General features: G+C 37.0%; 2 protein-coding genes across 7 annotated transcripts in view; one reads left to right on the forward strand and one right to left on the reverse strand.

Annotated features, from left to right (window-relative positions):
* LOC127874462 (D-aspartate oxidase-like) lies at positions 1-18,396 on the reverse strand. 4 transcript variants are annotated; one of them, XR_008046929.1, is made up of 11 exons: positions 17,595-17,929; positions 10,670-10,784; positions 10,007-10,083; positions 7,535-7,600; positions 7,224-7,278; positions 6,685-6,789; positions 5,850-5,923; positions 3,517-3,634; positions 2,219-2,314; positions 646-839; positions 1-49 (listed from the first exon to the last, which is right to left on the reverse strand). XR_008046929.1 is itself a non-coding variant. In XM_052418813.1 (11 exons), exons 2-11 carry the CDS (start codon positions 17,780-17,782, stop codon positions 714-716), a joined length of 1,020 nt encoding a protein of 339 aa, XP_052274773.1. In that variant the 5' UTR covers positions 17,783-17,784; positions 18,347-18,396; the 3' UTR covers positions 454-713. The 4 variants fall into 4 exon arrangements, 3 of the variants coding, with proteins under 3 accessions (XP_052274773.1, XP_052274772.1, XP_052274774.1); XM_052418813.1 differs by lacking the exon at positions 1-49 and adding an exon at positions 18,347-18,396 and having other exon boundaries at positions 454-839; positions 17,595-17,784; XM_052418812.1 differs by lacking the exon at positions 1-49 and having other exon boundaries at positions 454-839; positions 17,595-17,928.
* Positions 18,060-20,102, forward strand: part of LOC127874460 (translation initiation factor eIF-2B subunit beta-like) — a 23,848-nt gene continuing 21,805 nt past the window's right edge. The window contains exon 1 of one of the 3 annotated variants that reach the window (XM_052418810.1): positions 18,060-18,218. In XM_052418810.1, the coding sequence (XP_052274770.1) occupies positions 18,205-18,218 (14 nt within the window). In that variant the 5' untranslated portion in view covers positions 18,060-18,204. The other 2 variants (XM_052418809.1, XM_052418811.1) reach the window with 2 other exon arrangements.

Consider the following 20,102-nt stretch of genomic DNA (forward strand, 5'->3'; position numbering starts at 1 on the left):
CTAGTTTGGAATTGGGTGCGTGTCAGATCGTGCTCAGGTGTCACTGTTTCTAAAATATACAAAATATTTCCACTCAATAACTTAATTTGCATTGATTCTGAAATTGTGTGTGCATGTGTTGTCTTGGAATGGCACAATGATTAAGCTTTCGTGACATTTCCATATTATTGCTCGAGTGTTCACCTATTTTTTTAAGTTTCAATGTTGCTAGGACATTATTTCATTGATCATTTAACGTAGTTCTATATAAACAATTCAGTAAAAACAATATCACTATGTATCGTAAAACTATGTTTATTATATACAACAAATACAAAACGATAACTCTAGCTAATTGTTATATAGTATACTCAACAACTTAATTAGATTAAAAATATCCACTATGATATTTTTTAAGAACACAAAATTGTTATTTTAAACTATATCTTCAAAGGCAATACGGTAAGCGGACACTACTTTTTTCTAAACTTTATTTTAAGATTTGAGAGTTATTTTCCATCGTAGTAAGGATATATAATAAAAGGAATTCTCAAAATCTCCATCAAAATTCTTTTTTTTATATGTTAAAGTTTACATTTAGTAAATGAAACAAAATTGATATAAAACTCAAATGGTAATACTGAATGAGTTTAATGTTGGCAATACCAATACAATAGGTCAGGCTAGCGGTTATTTCCGACGACAGTAAATACATAAACAATGTCACATCCTGGTCACAACTTTGCCTGCGACCGGCTGTTTGCCGGTATCACTTGACTGACGAGAGAGACCACGTGGTCTGCACAGCCCCAGTGAAGCGTTACCCCGCCACCGCCATGACCGTAGTTGTGGATCACAGGCTAACCGTATGTGGATTATACAAACATATGCAGGTTACATATTTTAAGAACATTTGATGTGTTGTATTGTGTTAAACCGCATTAATGTCATCTTAATTTGATTTTTTTTTCATAGGCGCTTGCACTTTTTGGAACTATACGCAAAATATACAACTATTTTTATTTTACGTTGTATTTATTACTAAAGAAAATCGTTTGAGCACAGGCAATGTAAGGATCAAATAAATAAGTTTCGATATTTATTTTAACAATTATCATACTATTAATTATTAAAATTTCAACATACCTTAAAACTACCTTAAAACCAGAATTGTATGTATTTCAGAAATTCTAATGTGTTAGATTGCTTGTCTACTGACGTTATAACTTATGAACAATTAATAACCACAAAAACACCCCGTCCCACTGCTTCATAAAAAGTATAAATTTAATATCTAAATGTATCAATATGCTCGTTTAATCCACAGGTGGAAGTAACGTACCCTGGATAGTATATTTCATTATTTTTATTTTTTTAGAAGCCCAGTTTATTCAAATAAATATATAAAATCATGTTTAATGAGAAAAAAATTGAAAAAGAGCCATGAAAACCAATTCCCCACCCTCTGATATTGGAATCATAACAAGGTCATTAACTTGAATTTATCATATTCCTGTCTTCGAGGGCCGCACAAATGTCAAAAATTGCTTTAATCCAAAACAACCCTTGGTCTTCTTATGGGCAATTGGACAACCTTTCAAAAAAAAGTTTACTTCAAAGAAATCTGTCCAGCCGTTTACTCACAATCGGCCGATAACCAAGCAATATTTCGAGCCCATTGGTCCACCCGAATAAATCTTCGACAGACTTTCAAACAATATTTTTTAGTTTTTTCCCCTTAATCGATAGCTCGTGTTTTAGGGGTATGATAAATTCTAGTTAATGACCTTGTTATGATTTCAATATCAGAGGGTGGGGATTTTTGTATGGCTCTTTGTCGTTTTTTTCATTAAACATGATTTTATATATTTTTTTGAATATATTGGGCTCCTAAAATAAAATAATTTACTATCTAGGGTACGTTACTTCCACCTGCGGTTTAATCAAGAATTTAGAATGTCCATGCATGTCAACAATTACTTACTGGTTTCATCTGACCACATAACAGGTGCATAATCTATGCTCGCCTATTTTTGTAAAGATGAAGAACACACTTATTATTGTTTATCTCCTTATAAACAAAAAGTTTACCTTCCAGATCGATGGCTATTTTACCACTCACATTACGCCCTCGCGGTTTAATACCTAGTAAGAAGAATTTCAAAATCGTTCTTAAATGACAGAACAAACGTAGCTAAATTAAATTCTTTATTAAAATGCCATGTCCAGTTTTGCTCACCACGTGTTTCCCGCCCATCGCCACGCGCTCGAGCTCGAGACGCACCGAGGTCCGGCTGGGCCTCAACCCCACGTGATCACTCTGCACTTCCGCCGACTGTAACAGTGAAACACAACCTGCGTAGAAGCGTCTGTGAGATACGGTGTGTGGGCGTTTGTTGATATTATTATAATCATGGGTTATATACTAACTTATACTATCTGCCCATATTCATTATTGACAAAAAAAATGTTCAGATGACGTTTGCATGTACGAAACAATCAGGATTTCAAGAAAGGTTCGCTCAGACGCTTGTGCAATGTAATACTATGGACGGAAATGGTCCATAAGAAATGTTAATTTGCTTAAAAAGCAGTAATAGTAAGAAGTCTAATTCATAAATACAGCCACGCTGTATTACGTATAAACAATTACGGTCTTTTTTATTTGTTATAAAACAGCCTCACGATTTACTACTATACCGATGGTAAATGAAATACAGAAAGTCATCTGATGTATGATGGTCCGTAAAGAAGATAGATACACTACGTACATTTTCCATCATTAGATGTTATCCGCCATCCTTGGCACCAGTTGTATTTTGCTGGCGTTGTGTGAGCTCTCCATGTGCGCTATGTGTGCGCATTAGCATTATGATTCCATGCGATCGTTAATGCGCTTTTGGAGGTTTAAAGGTTTTTAAAATGTTCAATCTACGCCTCCCAGATTTTTCAATTCTAAATTCATAGCAACTTATATATATTTATAACTATAAATATAACTTAGAAATATAAATATAAAATTACTAATTTTAGAAAATTTAACGCAATTTAAAACATTTGTGCAAGTAATTCATGATGATCTATGAAGTTGTGTTGTCATATGACCTTTGCTTAATTGTTGAATTTGTTGAATTTTTTATTGGTTTTAGCTTGTATGAATAATTGTTCATTAAAACTTATGATGAACACAATACATTATATACATATTTTAAATCTTCAATTTTCATTTTCTCATTGTTCTACAAAGAACTTGCGGAGTGTATTTTAGTTATTTAACTGTTCATCAGTGTTCGTTTTAGTTCAATTCTATGAACAATACTATAAAGCGAAATCGTTTCGTGCATATAAAATAAAGACACGTAAATCACACAATACACCCACTACGCATGTTTCCTTGAAATTATGTCCATACACGCTTGAAAGGTTCTATAACACACCATGCACACGATCCCCGTCCCCGGACGTATATACCTACAAGCTGGACAGATACTACAACTTAACATAAACGCATCACACAAGTTCCTTGAAATGTGGTACCTTCAAGCTAGGCATATACTTGGTACATATGCCCCAGATGTGGTCCCGATCAACTGCCCGTACCCGCGTGTCCCAGTCCCCGACCTGGCGCGTACCGCCTAGCACCACGTAGTTCATTCTGCATGTAAGATTGTTCGACATTAAAAAAATGATCCACTGTCTGGGAAAACGGGGTTTACTGCTCGTGCGTAAAGCGTCGTCCCAGATTAGCAAGTGCAGTCTGCACAGGCTAATCTGGGTCGACACTTTACGATTTCACATTAAGTTTCTTCTTATAAAAAATCGAATTTAGGCGGAGTGTCGTCCCCGATTTGCTTGTACAGGCTGCAAATGCTAATCTGGGACGACACTTCACGCACATGCTTTAAACTGCGTTTTTCGAGAGAGTATGCAATAAAAAGTAACACATTGATAATGTTATCAACAAACAAGTGTCAAATTTGTTTCTAATGTTGTCCATCAGAGCTATATAGCGTAAGCTAAGGCCTAAACACACATTTAACAAAAAATAATTTATAACAGATTCTTGCTTTAAAAAATACGCATTGAAAAAAAAGGAACATAAGTTAACTAAATATGATAATGTGCGTTACTTTACAACAGTGCATGTAACATAAACCAACATTTGAAGGTCTTAATCATGTCAGGTTTTAAGATGTATATGAATTGTTTTGTAAGAAGATCTTATTCCAACGATTCTTCCTTCAGCGTCACTTCGATCTTTACTAACCAATCGCGTTTTCGAATAAGGAAAAACAGACGGTTGAGGCAGTAAACTAATTTGTCAATACTTTTTTTTTTTAAATAGTTTTCTCATATAAGTGTTAAATCACTAACAGCATATATAAGAATAAATGTAGTAATAAATTCCCTAAACAGTAAGAAACAGTAAACATTATCATAAGTTTGTAATTGATTGCCTATAACTTGATTCCCGTTTTAAATGGTCTTTCATTCCGAAAAACCAAGAGCTTTAGTGAAGTCATTATTTTCGATTACTTTTCCTATGTGTTGCAATGAGCGCCTCGACAAGTCAGTACTCCGGTTAATGGACACTTTAAACTTGATATGTTGGATAAGTTGATAATAACAGCTGTCAATTTAGAGCAGTTGTTGGTTCACGCGCTTCTCATCTAGGCGACCCGGGTTCAATCCCCACTCTTGGTGCATGTAGGCTTGGTTGTTGGTCACCATACCAGACAGATGGGGTTTCCTCCGTGTACTCCGGCTTCACACCACAGAACAAGACCTTGTACAAATCGAATGACTTTCAGAAAATTCAGCTGCAAATTGAAGCTATAATACTTTGTTCGTCCCAACTTTCGTGAGTCTAGTAGTTTACAACAAGAGAAGTGTTTGTCAGAAACACAATGTCCCCTATTGCGCCGCTTTGAAATAAAATTTCAATTTATCATTTGGAAGGTTTAGAAATTATCTCCCTTTTAAAGCTTATTACTTCCCTTGGATTGTATTTTTTGACTTTTGACCTTGAAGGTTGACCTTGACCTTTCAACACTCAAAATATGAAGCTTCATGAGATACACATGCATGCCAAATATCAAGTTGCTATATTCAATGATGCACAAGTTATGGCCAATGTTAAAGTTTTCGGACGGACGGACAGACTGACTGACTGACTGACTGACTGACTGACTGACTGACGGACAGTTCAACTGCTATATGCCACCGTGCCGGGGGCATAAACATGGATGATTAAGACCTTCAAATATTGGAGTTAAATGGCTAATTGTAAAAGCCTGAATTGATTATCGTTATGTTAAGAATGGAAATTTAAATCATGGAATTAAACGAGAAGCACTCTAAAACGTGATCTCAGACTCTGACACTTATTTAAATTGTGTACTGCATACAAAAGTAAACGCACTTCACATAATTACGAGCTTGCATCATGTATTTCAAGTGAAAACGCGGGACAAAGATACGGCGATCCGTAGTGGTTTCAAATCACCAAAGAAAAATATGCGATTCTTTTAAATTCATCATTTCCACTCGAAAATACCGTTGCAATAAAGTCGTACCCGAGTAGTTAATAGTTATACCTCTGTTATAACATACTATATACATTTTAAACGCGCTTTTTATTAAAAAAAGAATAATTGATGATTGATTATTATTGATTTATAATCAATAAATTATGCCGAAATAATATATTTCAACTATAAATACTAACGACGGTAAAACGTATGCCAGATGATCTTTTCCAACGCAGATCACAAAATGCCTTACCCACGACGCCTCGGCCTGTGAAAATACAAAAAGGTGTTTGATGACATGAATACACTGACAAACTTAATATTCTTGGTATGCCATACCCCGGCAGCACATATCCCTCGGTCCCATCGGCGAATTCGAACGAGATATGCATTTTCAGCCAAGGTGCATATACCTGAAAATTTCATTATGAACTGAGTTGTTTGATACCAGCTCCTAGTGGATAGCTTAACTTTGGGTTTATTTGAGTCTGTTTTCAAAAATAAATTTTAACAAAACACAGTGAATTCTTTTAAGAAAAGTGTCAAAAGTGTTAAGCATTTAAGAATTTTTAAATAGTATTTGTAGTTTGTAACATTTCGATTAAAACGTCTTTTACGTGTACATAAACTGAGTACAGAAATTTATCTTAGACGTTTTGTGCATGTAAACCCAGGTGTTTAATTGCGTTTATCTATACCGCAACGTGCAAAAATCAAGTGTATGTTGCATCCATTTCTGAATTAGGTGTTTACATTTACAATGCTTCTACATGTAAGTTCACACCGGAGGACACTGATACGAACTCCTCGCACCAGTTATCTCCCTTATAAGTTATAAATGTCTGCCGATCAACAATTATGCTTACCTCACCTGGGCGACCCGGGTTCAATCCCCACTCCCGGCGCACGTAAACTTGGTTGGTAGTCACCATAACGGACAGTTTTTTCTGGGTAATCTGGCTGACTTCCACCAAAACCAGTTCAAAAACTCACCAAAATTAACAATATTTCAGTAAAAATTAAATAGATGGAAACATGGGTTATACTTAAAAAAAAACTCGCGAGTCTAGAAAGTAAATTAGGTAGGAGTGCTGAGACACAATCCTGGTGCTCACATAGTGCAGTCTCTAGCGTGGAAGGACCTCATACACTTCGAAGCACACATTCATCTTACCCTCATGACCTGACCTCGCACCGCCTGCACCTTGTCGTCACCTAGCAACTCCCGCGCACCTGTTCCGGTACAGTTGATAATGACGTCATACGCGTCAGACAACAACTAAAATGACAGGAATACCAGCAAGTTAAGAACACAATTATGGCAAAACAATTAGGTAAAATAACACATTAGTACTTTAAAGTTTCATAAAGATCAGGCAATCTTTTTGAGAGTGTTCGAAGAAATAAGCAATACATATGGATCCGTAAAGGTAATACAATATTCTACATATTTACAGCAAACGCAGTCTATTCGTAGCATTACCAATTAATTCCTTGGCTTATAGGCTTAGTTTAATATACAATATTTATATAGGTTTTTAACATGCTCAAACGAATTTAACTACATAGATCTCTGTCTACAAAAAGGATAAAAATGAATTCGTGTTAAACGTCTCATTTGTTTAGACAAGTTTGACCGTAAAACAACTATCTCGTTAATAAGTGATATTCATGGAGCTCATGCTCGAATATCCCAGATAATTATAATGATACCTCGTGTAAACTGCTCAGACGTCGCTGCAGTAGACGCCCACCGCGTTCCTGAAACCTGAGAATGAGGCGTACAGACGAGCGTGTCAATACGTCAATAAGCACTGTACTGATACATTCAATTCTTATACTCGCATGGGTCTTGTTTTACTACCATATGTATAAAATTTCAATTTAATTTTATAAGTAAATTTTGTACTTATAACGAAACGGTATTTTTAAGTGCTTGGGGAATACAAAACATGGAATCCAAAATCCAAACGAACAAACGGAAAGATAGTGCTGGATATTAAACATACGTCTTTCAAATATACCTTGTTTTCAGCCACTGCAGGTAGAGTGCGGGGTCTAGCATCACAGTGGTGAAAAAAGAGCCTTTCCTAAAACGGTAAATTAAACACATTAAGCCTGTGAAAACTGCTCTTAATGCATCATCATCATCATCATCATCATCATCATCATCATCATCATCATCATCATCATCATCATCATCACCACCACCACCACCACCACCACCACCACCATCATCATCATCATCACCATCATCATCATCATCATCATCATCATGAATACCCTTGACCGATCTGGCCGTTGTGTGAAATTAGAGACAACGATACAGAAATCCTCCTCCAGTCAGGTTTGTTGTGTGCTGCTGAGAGTAATTCATCCATGGGAAAGGATGACTCTTTCGCATAGTCAATTCAGCTGTTCGTCACGCGGCCTCGACGGCGACCTCCCTCTAGCGAGCCCTGGAGAACAGTCTTACACAGAGAGTTGTGCATGGTGACGTGTCCAAACCAAGCCAGCTTTCTTCGTTGGACGATCGCAAGTACGGGCTCTTGTGGGCCAACAAGTACAGCAGTCATGGTCCGGACGTACTCGTTGGTCTTGTGCTCCGTGTTGTAGATGCAGAACAGTCATCTGAGACATTTGTGTTCAAATGCCTGTATCCTGCGTTCTGTTTCCGCGTGAAGCGTCCATGTCTCGCAGCCGTACAGTAGGATGGAGACTGCGAGGGACTCGAAGAACCTGTACTTAGTGGGGTAGCTAATGAAACTGCTTGTTCACAACCTGCTCAGTCTGGCCATCGTTGCGGTCGCAGTGACAATTCTTATTCGAACCTCAGCGGTACTAGTACCATCCTTGTACAGATTTGCTCCGAAGTACTTGAAGCTGGTCACTTCTTCAAGCTTCTCTCCATTCGTGGTGATGTTTGAACTTGTGTTGGTTGTGCTGTTTACCATGATCTTCGATTTCTTCGTGCAGACTTCCATCCTGTAAGCTTTCATAGAGTATGTTGGTGAGAATTTAAGTTCACTGCTGGTGCCACCCATGAGGTCAATGTCATCAGCGAATCTTAAGTCTTCCGCCGATGGAGATAGAGGCGAGGTGGTCATGGAGAGTCTCCTGCATGATCTTCTCAAGGAAAATGTTCAACAGGACGGGAGAACGCAGACATCCCTGATAGACGCTCAGTGATGTACGGCAAAAGTCCCCCTGCTATCAATTGAGAAGTACTGCGCTGCTGACGTTACCGTAGAGTTCTAAGATGACTTACACCAGCCCTTCGTCAATGTTGAATCCTATCATAACACACCAAAGGCCATCATGCCACACGCGGTTGAAAGCTTTCTTAAAGTCGATGAAGTTGTAGAACAGCTCAATATGGTGCTGCATGTGTTTCTCATTTATGACTCTGCAGTTGCAGATATATTCCTCTGTACGCCGCCCAGCTCTGAATCGAGCCTGTTCCTCGGCTTTACTTTTCATCAGGTTAGGATCATGCGTAGCATGACTTCGCTGGGATGAACGATGAGGCTGATGGTGGGGTAATTCTCACACAACGTGAAGATGCCTTTTTTCGGTCGGTAGGGGGGGAAGGGGCGATGACAAGTGATGAGATACACTTCTTGTGTCACTTCTTCTACTCCAAGCCTCTTCTCCATGTTTTAACAGCTCGGAAGGGACGTTGTCCAGCCCCGGAGATTTTCCTGCCGTAAGACTACGCACTGCCTCTTCCACGTCTGCCTATGGACGGAATTTTATAAACAGCTTCTGGTCTGTGATTGATTTCTGATTTTTAAAGACCCTGTAGTTTCTTCTTAAATTGCAACTTGTTGTAAACTTCTGCGTTATGATTTATGCCAAGAAACATTAAACACGTGTGGAATACATGTATAATTTCATTTTCGTTTATACGTTTGTGAGAAAATGATCATTTTACATATTATTGCAGTGCATTTGAAAGTTACAAATAATCGAGTAACAAGTATGTGCTATAAGTGCTATATATATATATATATATATATATATATATATATATATATATATATATATATATATATATATATATCCACATACATTTGAGACGCGTTGTGAGAAAGGGGGGTGTAATGCATGAGTGTAAAGTGTCGTCTCATATTAGCGTAAAGTGTCGTCTCATATAAGCGTAAAGTGTCGTCTCATGTTAGTGTAAAGTGTCGTCTCATATTAGCGTAAAGTGTCGTCTCATATTAGCGTAAAGTGTCGTCTCATATTAGCGTAAAGTGTCGTCTCATATAAGCCCGAGCAGTCCGTGCATGCTTATCAAGGACGACACTTTCCGCAAAACTGGATTTTCGTCAAGAAGAGTCTTTCTGTAAACGAAAAATACAATTGCAGTGGAAAGTGTTGTCCCCTATTAGCCTGTGCAACCTGAACAGGCTAATCTAGGACGACACGTTACGCACATACATTAAACCCCCTTTTCTCAGAGTGCGTCTCATTTTATCTGCAACGTCACTTACGTCATAGGGTGGTAAGGTTTGAGTTCGTCTTCAGTCATCTCCCGGAAGTTCAAAACTAGATCTTTCCAAAATGGCACCTGTAATATGAAACAAAGGAATATATTTTACTAAGCCTAATAATATATAATTTAATGTAATGTATAGGTTAATATAAAATTAGTGGACTCAAACAACGTAGTTGTTGCAAAAATAGGAACATGCGCTTTTTACGAAATAACTTTCGATGCTGGGTTGCTGATCGGTTTTGAAACCACCTTTTTGAAATCTGATGCCGCATATTGTTTATAAATAAACCGCACTTATACGAATATTCGGCGTACATATACATCTTAGCAAATATTATGTGGAAATTATATCCATTCTTACATTATCTGCTTTTAAACTTAATTTACTGCGTTTTATTGTTATGTAACTACTTTTTAAATTAGCTTATTGGCAATTGAGCGACTTTATCCATATAATGAATGAGTACACATCAACATAAGCAAAAAAGATTAATACGTGTCTGATTTCATTATTTAGAGTCTTTTGAGTACATGCTTATTAAAATATTTACTTATCACACACGTGCTTACAAACAACGCAAGTTTCTATACAAAAGTTTTCAATCATGATTAAGTATAATAATGTACAGCCCGCATCGCCTGGGGTTCACTCAAATACCGGTTCTTCAGCCTCAGTCATTCTGTAACCGGAAACCATGGTTGCCCCGGTGGCCCGCGCATGTTCACTGTCGGCCAAACCCTGCATGTGCTCGAACGTCTTTCCGCTCCATACTCTAAACAGACACGAGTAAACTCAAATGTTCATACATTAAGATCTATATACAAATGCGAAATCAAAGTACCGTTACAAAAAAAAACTGAATAAATGTCGTGCTAAAGCAACAAATAATATATGTACAGTCGAGTCGCCCAAAGCGGAACAAAATAGCGTTCAAGGATTAATACTTTTCTTATCGCGTTCTTATTTAAAATATGATTGGAATTTTGTCAACCTTATCAAAGCTTAAAAGCGAACACATGAATATGTAGTTCATGGTGGTGGGTTGTAAGACAATCCAAATACAAGGTACATTATTCTGACAGTATCATATATCGTGGGCTTAGCGCAAAACGGTTGTAACTCACATTTTTACCAAAAATCATATTTTTTCATTTTTCGAGTTTTTTTTTTTACTTTACACATACTTAATCGATATTAAGATTATATTCTGAAAATTTACCCATGAAAACATGTATTTGGCTTATGGTTGTATTTAATTTTGGATAATTTTTGTTATGCAAAACAGTTGTATCTCAAGTTACAACCTTTGAGCACAAAAAATTACAAAGTGTACAATGTTGGTAGGGAAGTAACTCATCTTTACATCTTTAGTTTATGACATCATAATTATGACATCACTGTTTGATTTGCTTGCCATGTGGGCCTTGACATTCTAAAGGTTGTTTTATTTTTTTTTAATTCACAAGAACATACATAATTACCTTTACATCTTTCTTAAATCATTTAATATTCGTATTGTAATTATTATAATTCAATATTGAGTTAAAGTCAAAACATGTTTATCTTATCAGCTCATTTTAATTAAAAAAATAATGAACTTAAATCCTCTTTCTGAATTCAAATACAAACTATTCAAATATAATTGTGATATAAGAAAAATGATAAGACAGAAACTAGAACAAAATGCGATTGATCTTTTCCCTACCTTTTGAGCATCATTATTATAATTGTCTCAGTCTGACATGCTACACACTGGTACCATTGTCTCAGTCTAAATTGCTACGAACTGGTATTATTGTCTCAGTCTGACATGCTATTTACTGGTACAATTGCCTAAGTCTGACATTCTATATACTGGTACCATTGTCCCCATCTGACATGCGTACAGGTTTAATTGTAACAGTCTGACATGCTATGTACTGGTACCATTGTCACGGTCTCAGATGCTACACACTGCATGGTACGTTGTCACAGTCTCACATGCTACATACCGGTATAATTGTCACAGTATGACAAGCTTCTTACTGGTACCATTGTCACAGTCTGACATGCTACGCACTGGTACCATTGTCACAGTCGCAGATGCTACGTTCTGGTACCATTGTAACAGTCTCACATGCAACATACTGGTACTATTGTCACAGTCTAGCATGCCATGTACTGGTATAATTGTAACAGTCTGACAAGCTACGTAGTGATACCATTGTCACAGTCTCACATGCTAGCCCTGGTATAATTTTCACAGTCAGACAAGCTACGTAGTGGTATCATTGCCACAGTCGCACATGCTCCATACTGATATAATTATAACAGTCTGACTTGCTACATACTGGTACCATTGTCACAGTCTGACATGCTACATACTGGTACCATTGTCACAGTTGCAGATGCTACGAACTGGTACCCTTGTAACAGTCTGACATGTTACATACTGGTTACATTGTCACAGTCAAGCATGCTAAAAGCCTATGTACTGGTATTATTGTAACAGTCTGACAAGCTACGTAGTGATACCATTGTCACAGTCTCACATGCTAGCCACTGGTATAATTTTCACAGCCTGACAAGCTACGTAGTGGTATGATTGCCACAGCCGCACATGCTCCATACTAGTATAATTATAACAGTCTGACTTGCTACATACTGGTACCAATTTGTCACAGTCTCACATGCAACATGAGGATATAATTGTCACAGTATGACAAGCTACATACTGGAACCATTGTCAAAGTCTGACATGCTACGTACTGGTACTTTTGTCACAGTCGCAGATGCTACGTTCTGGTACCATTGTAACAGTCTCACATGCTACATACTGGTACTATTGTCACAGTTTAGCATGTCATATACTGGTATAATTGTAACAGTCTGACAAGCTACGTAGTGGTACCATTGTCACAGTCTCACATGCTACATACTAGTAGAATTTTCACCGTCTGACAAGCCACGTAGTCCTGGGTACCATTGTCAAAGTCCGACATGCTAGATACTGGTACCATTGTCACAGTTGCATATGATTCATACTGGTACCATTGTAACAGTCTGACATGCTACATACTGATACCATTGTCACAGTCTATCATGTTGCTATGATATGTAACAGATGCTACGTACTGGTACCATTGTCTCAGTCTCACATGCTACGTACTGGTTAAATTGTCACAGTCTGACATGCTACATATTGGTACCATTGTCACAGTCTAACATAATACATACTGGTACCATTGTCACAGTCTGAAATGCTATGTACTGGTACTATTGTCACAGTCTGAAATGCCACATACTGGTACCATTGTCACAGTCGCAGATGCTACGTAATGGTACCATTGCTACAGTCTGACATGCTACATACTGGTTATATTGTCACAGTCTAGCATGCTATGTACTGGTATAATTGTTACAGTCTGACACGCTACATAGTGGTACCTTTGTTACAGTCTCACATGCAGCAATGATGCTACCTACTGTATAATTTTCAAAGTCTGACAAGATATATAGTGGTACCATTGTCACAGTCTCAGATTCTTCGTACCAATACCATTGTCACAGTCTCAGATGCTATGTACTGGTACCATTGTCTTAGTCTCACATGCTATGTACTGATGTCTCACATGCTATGTACTGATATAATTGTCACAGTCTGCCATGCTTAATATTGGTACTATTGTCACAGTCTAACATAATACATACCGGTACCATTGTCACAGTCTGACATGCCACATAGTGGTATAATTGTAACAGTCTGACAAGTCATGTTGATGAAGGATCTTACTTTTGCTGTTATACCCAGTTAAAGCGTTTATGGTATCATATCTTTAGCTATTAATTCTTTTATGTTAAATAACTGCAGACCAAATTGAACAAAGTAACACGGGAATTATTGTGATGCTAAAATATGTTTGAATACAAGTACATACTTAGAAGTCTCAATTCTATTTTCCAAATCTCAATTCTACCTTTTTGAAACAAAATTAACTTGTTCTAGAACTTTCTTTATTGTTAATTTTATTAATTTACCTATGTTCAACATAGTGTTAAATTCCTTTTTATTTATTAAAAAATCAAGTGAATGAACCGTGAAAAAATAAGTATATTCTTTATAATTAATTATAGTATTATATATAAGCATTATAGAAAAATGATGTACATGAACGGCAGGAAATAAGTTAATTAATTAATTAAGTTGGCTTGAGTAAAAATCTTTTAATACTGGAAATATTATTTATCGCTTCTTTAATTGCATTTGTCGAGACTGCAGTATAAAATCACAAACTTTTTCCGTAATGTATAATAAAGGATAAAATAAATACCTCAAAGTTTGAATCTTAGTTGATCATGTAGATCTCTAGAATAGTTTAAGATGATTAAAAAATCGTTTAAAGATCTCATTTAATTTAATTTATTTAAGTAAACAACAAATTATATTATAAAAAAACGTATATCAATAATGTGTGGAATAATTATGAATACATTTTATACACCATACTAAAATGATTGTATTTGTTCAAAAAGTGTTTTATGATTGTTGAAAGTTTATGGTAACTAATAAGTTTTGCTTTCTTTTACTAAAGATGAAGAATAAAGAGTATATGATGAGAAACTTCCATTTAACACACAAATAAATGTTAAAATCTGCCCAAATTAAAAATGGAAAACAGTTGTAACTTGAGTTACTTCCCTATTGCATAAAAATAATAAATGAAATTTTCCAAAATTTCAGGTTGAAAATGGTTGTAACTTGAACATGTTCAAATATCTCTTTCCATAATTATTCTACAGATTGGAAATTAATGTTTTAACACTGCTTGGAACTAACCAAATATATGCTTTTTAAATAAAATCCAGCAAGAAATTTTCAAAAAATTGGGCAGTTTTTTGTCTCTCCTGTAAAATTTCCAAAAATGGAGTTACAACCGTTTTGCGCTACGCCCACGGTATACATTACACAAGTAATAGAAAATATGTATATATATATATATATATATATATATATATATATATATATATATATATATATATATATATATATATATATATATATACAAAAACGCTGTATTTATTTTATGCCGAAGTTTTCGACTTCACGGTCTTCATCAGCGGCCATTTTTTTATTTCATGATGTTCCATTTATGTACGGATATGACGCTGTGCGTTTCCGGCGTCAACGTTGTTTTGGCGCCCTTTCATGACTGTTTATTTCTGCACGTTAATACCATATTGTCGGTATGTCCTTAGTTTTGCCTTCCACAATTGCTCCGTGGTTTTGCGGTACTCGTCCGACCCGCTGAGTTTTTCGAGTGACATTACTTGGAAATCATTCATGGAGTGTCCGTCTGTCTAGAAATGTTCAGCTACCGGGCCACTGTGCTTTGTGCGAATACGCGACAGATTCAATAGATGTCGCCGGTCTCTCCCAAATACACGAACCTGCCACAGCGACAGTTGACCGCGTACACAACATTGGATTATTTGCAATCCACATTGTTCCTCGCGCTGTACTTCCTGCCGCTGGGATCTGTGAAATAGTCCGCCTTTATCATGTTCGGGCAAATGGCGCACCTCTGCGCCCCACAGGGCCCGCTCATATTGGACCTCCGGAAAAACATCCTATTGTGTGTTTTGTGCACTAGGATGTCTTGCAGGTTGCAATCCCTTCTGAAAGCTACTAATGGGGGCTCAGGGAACACTTCTTTCATAGTGCGCGCGAAAACGTAATCCTCGTATTACGCTCCGAGTTTGTCTTTTCGCGTAAAAGGTCCTGTCTCTTTTAATTGTCGACCTTTATTAATTCGGTCTCCACAAACGCCCCGTCATATCCACGGTTCACGAGCTGTGTTTTCGTCGCCTGTCTGTGCTTCCGGTAGGCAACCTCCTCTGAACAAATTCTTTCCGCACGCACACCGAGACCATATGGTATCGCTTTTTGTAGACCCCGGGTGCGAAGAATCCCTGGGCAGGTACAGGTGTTTATCGGTAGGCTTAGTATATAGGTCGGTTTGAAGGCGCCCGTTCCGTATTGATGTCACCGTGTCCAGGAACTCTAATTTTCAGAAGAATTGCGGAGCTCGAGTTTAATGCGAGGGTTGATTTCATTTCCTTGTGTGTGGAAAGTTTTAAGTGCTTCGATACCATGCGTCCATAAGCCCAACACATCATCCACAAACCGGAAGTATGCGAGCGGTTGCTTATCTGACCGCCGGAACAGTTCCTCTTCCCAAGCACCCATATAGGTTGATGCAAAGTTCAGCCCGAGGCGTGAGCCAACGGCCGTCTCTTCCGTCTGTATAAAGTGTTTGTCGTTGATGGAGGTGTTGCTTTCCAACACAGTGTCCATCATCACGATGACGTCCTCTGTAGGAATTTCCGGGTCCGTTCGCCTGTTTAAAGCCTCTATAGCAGCAGCACGGGCCTCATCTCTCGGGACACTTGGATACAGGGCCTTCACATCTAAACAGAATATTAGTGTACCTTCCGGAAGAGGTTGTTTCACTTTATGTATTTTGTTTAAGAAGTCCATAGTGTCTCTTACAAACGACGGAAGTGACGTCACATGGCTTCGCAACTGGTTCTCAACAATTTCCGCCATTTTCTCTGTCGGGTGGCTTCTACCATTCACAATGGTGCGTAACGGCATTCCTGGCTTATGTAACTTCGTGTTCCCTTGAAGCTTACCGGAAGTGCCATCGTACCCTGTCATGTATTGTCATAGATCACTGTCTATGGAACCTCTTTTGTACAGGTTGTCTACCACCTTTTTTACCTTGTTTTGCACTGATTTTGTTTTGTCGTCGGTAACTTCCGAATATTTGTCGCTATCAGAAATTTCACCTTTTATTTTTTTTATATTATTAATATATATATATATATATATATATATATATATATATATATATATATATATATATATATATATATATATATATATATATATATATAATTTTCATTGGTTTCATCAAAAAGTGTCGCGCATGAGTTTATTTTAACGAAAAAAGCCATATGTATCCCATGAGTTTGGATGACAAATGTATACCGTTTTCCCAATTAACCAACATACATCTACCATTCCGTATACACAACTGCGGGTTAATTAATGAGGCCTTATCCTGAACTCATTTCAACTCGGTATTTATTGTGGTATGTATACGTAACCAATTTATGGATGAACATGCTTAGCCGAAATGGCGATTTGAACTACAAATATAATTGGTTTTATCATAGTAATTAATTAAAATAAGTAAGTCTCTGCCAGAATATGTTTGTTGTGCAAACGTTTGAGCTATTTATGTACCTGTAAAGAGTTATGTGTTAAGTATGTTTGACTGCACATTACAGATTTAGTCCGTTGATGTTCAGAATCGTACAGATTCTTCAATAAGAAATCGTGACACTATTGACATCCGTCCAATCTGGATATGTGTATGCATGTGTCGTCTGAGGTCAGTGTAAAAATAAGGTACCGGGTAACCGCTGTGATGGGTTTACTATTGTAAAACGTCAGTGTGTCCTACTGGTGTTGAGCTTAATTCTAATCATATTGCCATGAAGGTGATATAGCCGTTTACAAGTAGGTGTGTGTTCGTACCTGATATCGCTCTCGGGTGTCTCTCCCAGAAGGTGAGGCTCCCAGAAACCTCCTGATACGTTGGTTGTTGTGTCAGGCGAGAATTGGGCCGCGATCACAGTGACATCAGCGTTTGGAAACCGCTCGAGCACGCGCAATGCAGACGACAACCCGATCACTCCTGCTCCAATTACGCCGATTTTAACCATAGCTTTAGAGGTCAAAATTCAGAACTTTAAAACGTTAGTAAAACTAACTGGCGAGTATGGCGAAACCTGACGACCTGCCTTAAATGTACGTTAATATATCCGTGCTTCACATTAACTCAACGAATTATATAGTCAGATGAATCTCGTTATCGGTACATGTCAAGTATATTTGTTTGCACACATATGGTTACAGTTCACTATGCCTAAGTAAGTTCCGATGAAGTTAATCTTATGTGTACTTGTTAAAAGTTCAGAAGAACATATGATACTAGCATACTGTATGTTTTCACTAGTTACAACTAGTAAATAGTGACGTATATGCCCAGGGGCTGGGGTATTGCAGGGCAGATTGTCTTATAAACTGACGGTGACGAAAACCTAGTGCTGGTGTCACAGGAGTAATCCTTCTACCAGACTCAACTATGTATGTATGCATGTATGTATAAAGGAGTATTATTTAAACTAATTCCCATAACTTTTCCAATTTAAGTATACAATTTATTTTCTGAAAGAAGAAATCAAAGAATCTATTTCAATAATAAAATACATGTAGTGTATGTTTACCGTTTTGCGACGATTACATCTTCAACATATATTTTTACTAGGGGACACCACTCTGTGAAACATATTGCAAATAGTTTCGTAAGAAACGAAATCAAAATAAAATGCCAACTGACAGCGACAAAAGGGACCAAGACCTACAAGAAAGAATAGAAACATTCGTTGGAGATCTGAAACAGGGGTAGTGCTTAACTGTCAAGTGTCTGTTTTAGTATAATGTTAATAGGCTAAAATATGGAGGTTAGAAAACACTAAATTAATAGATCCAATTATTGTTCATTCGTTGCCATAAAAATATGTTAACAACTTTTTACTGCAAAAGAGACTCATTAATTTAAATGGCTGCCTTTTCCATAACTAATGGTATAGAAACAAAAATCTGATCACTAAATGGCACATTTTGTTTGGTATTTATCACAAAAGACAACAAGAAACCCATCAGTCTGACAGTATAATTTTTTTTAATGAGTATACACATACAGCCATACATGCCATAATTTTTCAGACCAATTCCGGGACATTGAGTTAAATTGTCCGGGACTTTTGCCGATTTTCCGGGACATGTATAAAATATAGCGATATTTATAGACATATGCATTTTTGGTACGTTTTTTTTGTTTCGCATCGTTAATTGCATAAGTTCGAAAGCCTATCCGAAATACACTTAATCTATTAATGTCAAATTAAACATTACTACTTCCGTTACTAGATACAAGCCACATGTTTTCAGTGTAAGCGTTCTAAACATAGATGGTGACGTCACTGCATTATTGTTATTAAGACCGGTGTGTAACGTGTAGTTGTTGATACGCCATTATTCATTTATAACATTTATAAATAAAAAGTTTTGACATGGCGAACGCAATTCAAATGCACTTATTATTTTTAACGTTATGTTTACTAGAGGTTTAGAACAAGACAATAATAAACCTAGTGAGGATGACGTTTTTATATGCTTGCTTTTTTACTCGACTTCTTTGTCGGTTAAACGTGCGAACATAAACTGCTTTTAATTTTTTACTCAGCGATGTTGGACTTCAGATGTGTTAACAACTATCCTTTGCCCTTACACAGCGGGAAATAATGACGTAGTAGATTAAAGTCAATTAACAACCACATTAAACAATGCCGCCTTTTCGGTTTGACCGCGAACGTGAGACAATCGATATGATAACAGGACCCCTGTTAATTGATCGATTTTGACACGTAGCGTAGTCTGCCTATTCGGGTAGGCATTGTCATGGAGACGCTGCAGATATACACAAATTCGAGGTGCAGTTAAGCCTAAGATAAGGTACATGTATATATGGATTTTGTAAATTCCGGGACATTTGACAGATTTCCAGGACAGCTGGACAAGTTATTCATTTCCGGGACTGTCCCGGACAATCTGGGACGTATGGCATGTATGCATACAGCTCAACGTTCTTTCTGACAAAGGGAAATTTCATATGGAAAAAACATATGTCTCCAGTGTTTTTTATGGCAATAATGAATTCTGGGGCCGAACTTATTCCCCAATGGCCATTCCCATCAAAAAAGAGTAGGCTGCTTGAACCAGTTACCGGTGGTCTTAATATTAATCGATTACAAAAGTTATTGAAATTATATTGCAACTGCTTACTTGCACTTTATTTGTATATTATCAATCGATAATCATCGTCCATAATCCAAATATTGAAGAAAATGGCAATAAATGCATGTAAAACGGCTCCATTTACATGTCTGCAAAAGTGAAGTTGTAAGGTCACTTGTACGA

This window comes from Dreissena polymorpha, chromosome 3 (genome assembly GCF_020536995.1).
Source record: "Dreissena polymorpha isolate Duluth1 chromosome 3, UMN_Dpol_1.0, whole genome shotgun sequence".
Taxonomy (NCBI): Eukaryota; Metazoa; Mollusca; class Bivalvia; order Myida; family Dreissenidae; genus Dreissena; species Dreissena polymorpha.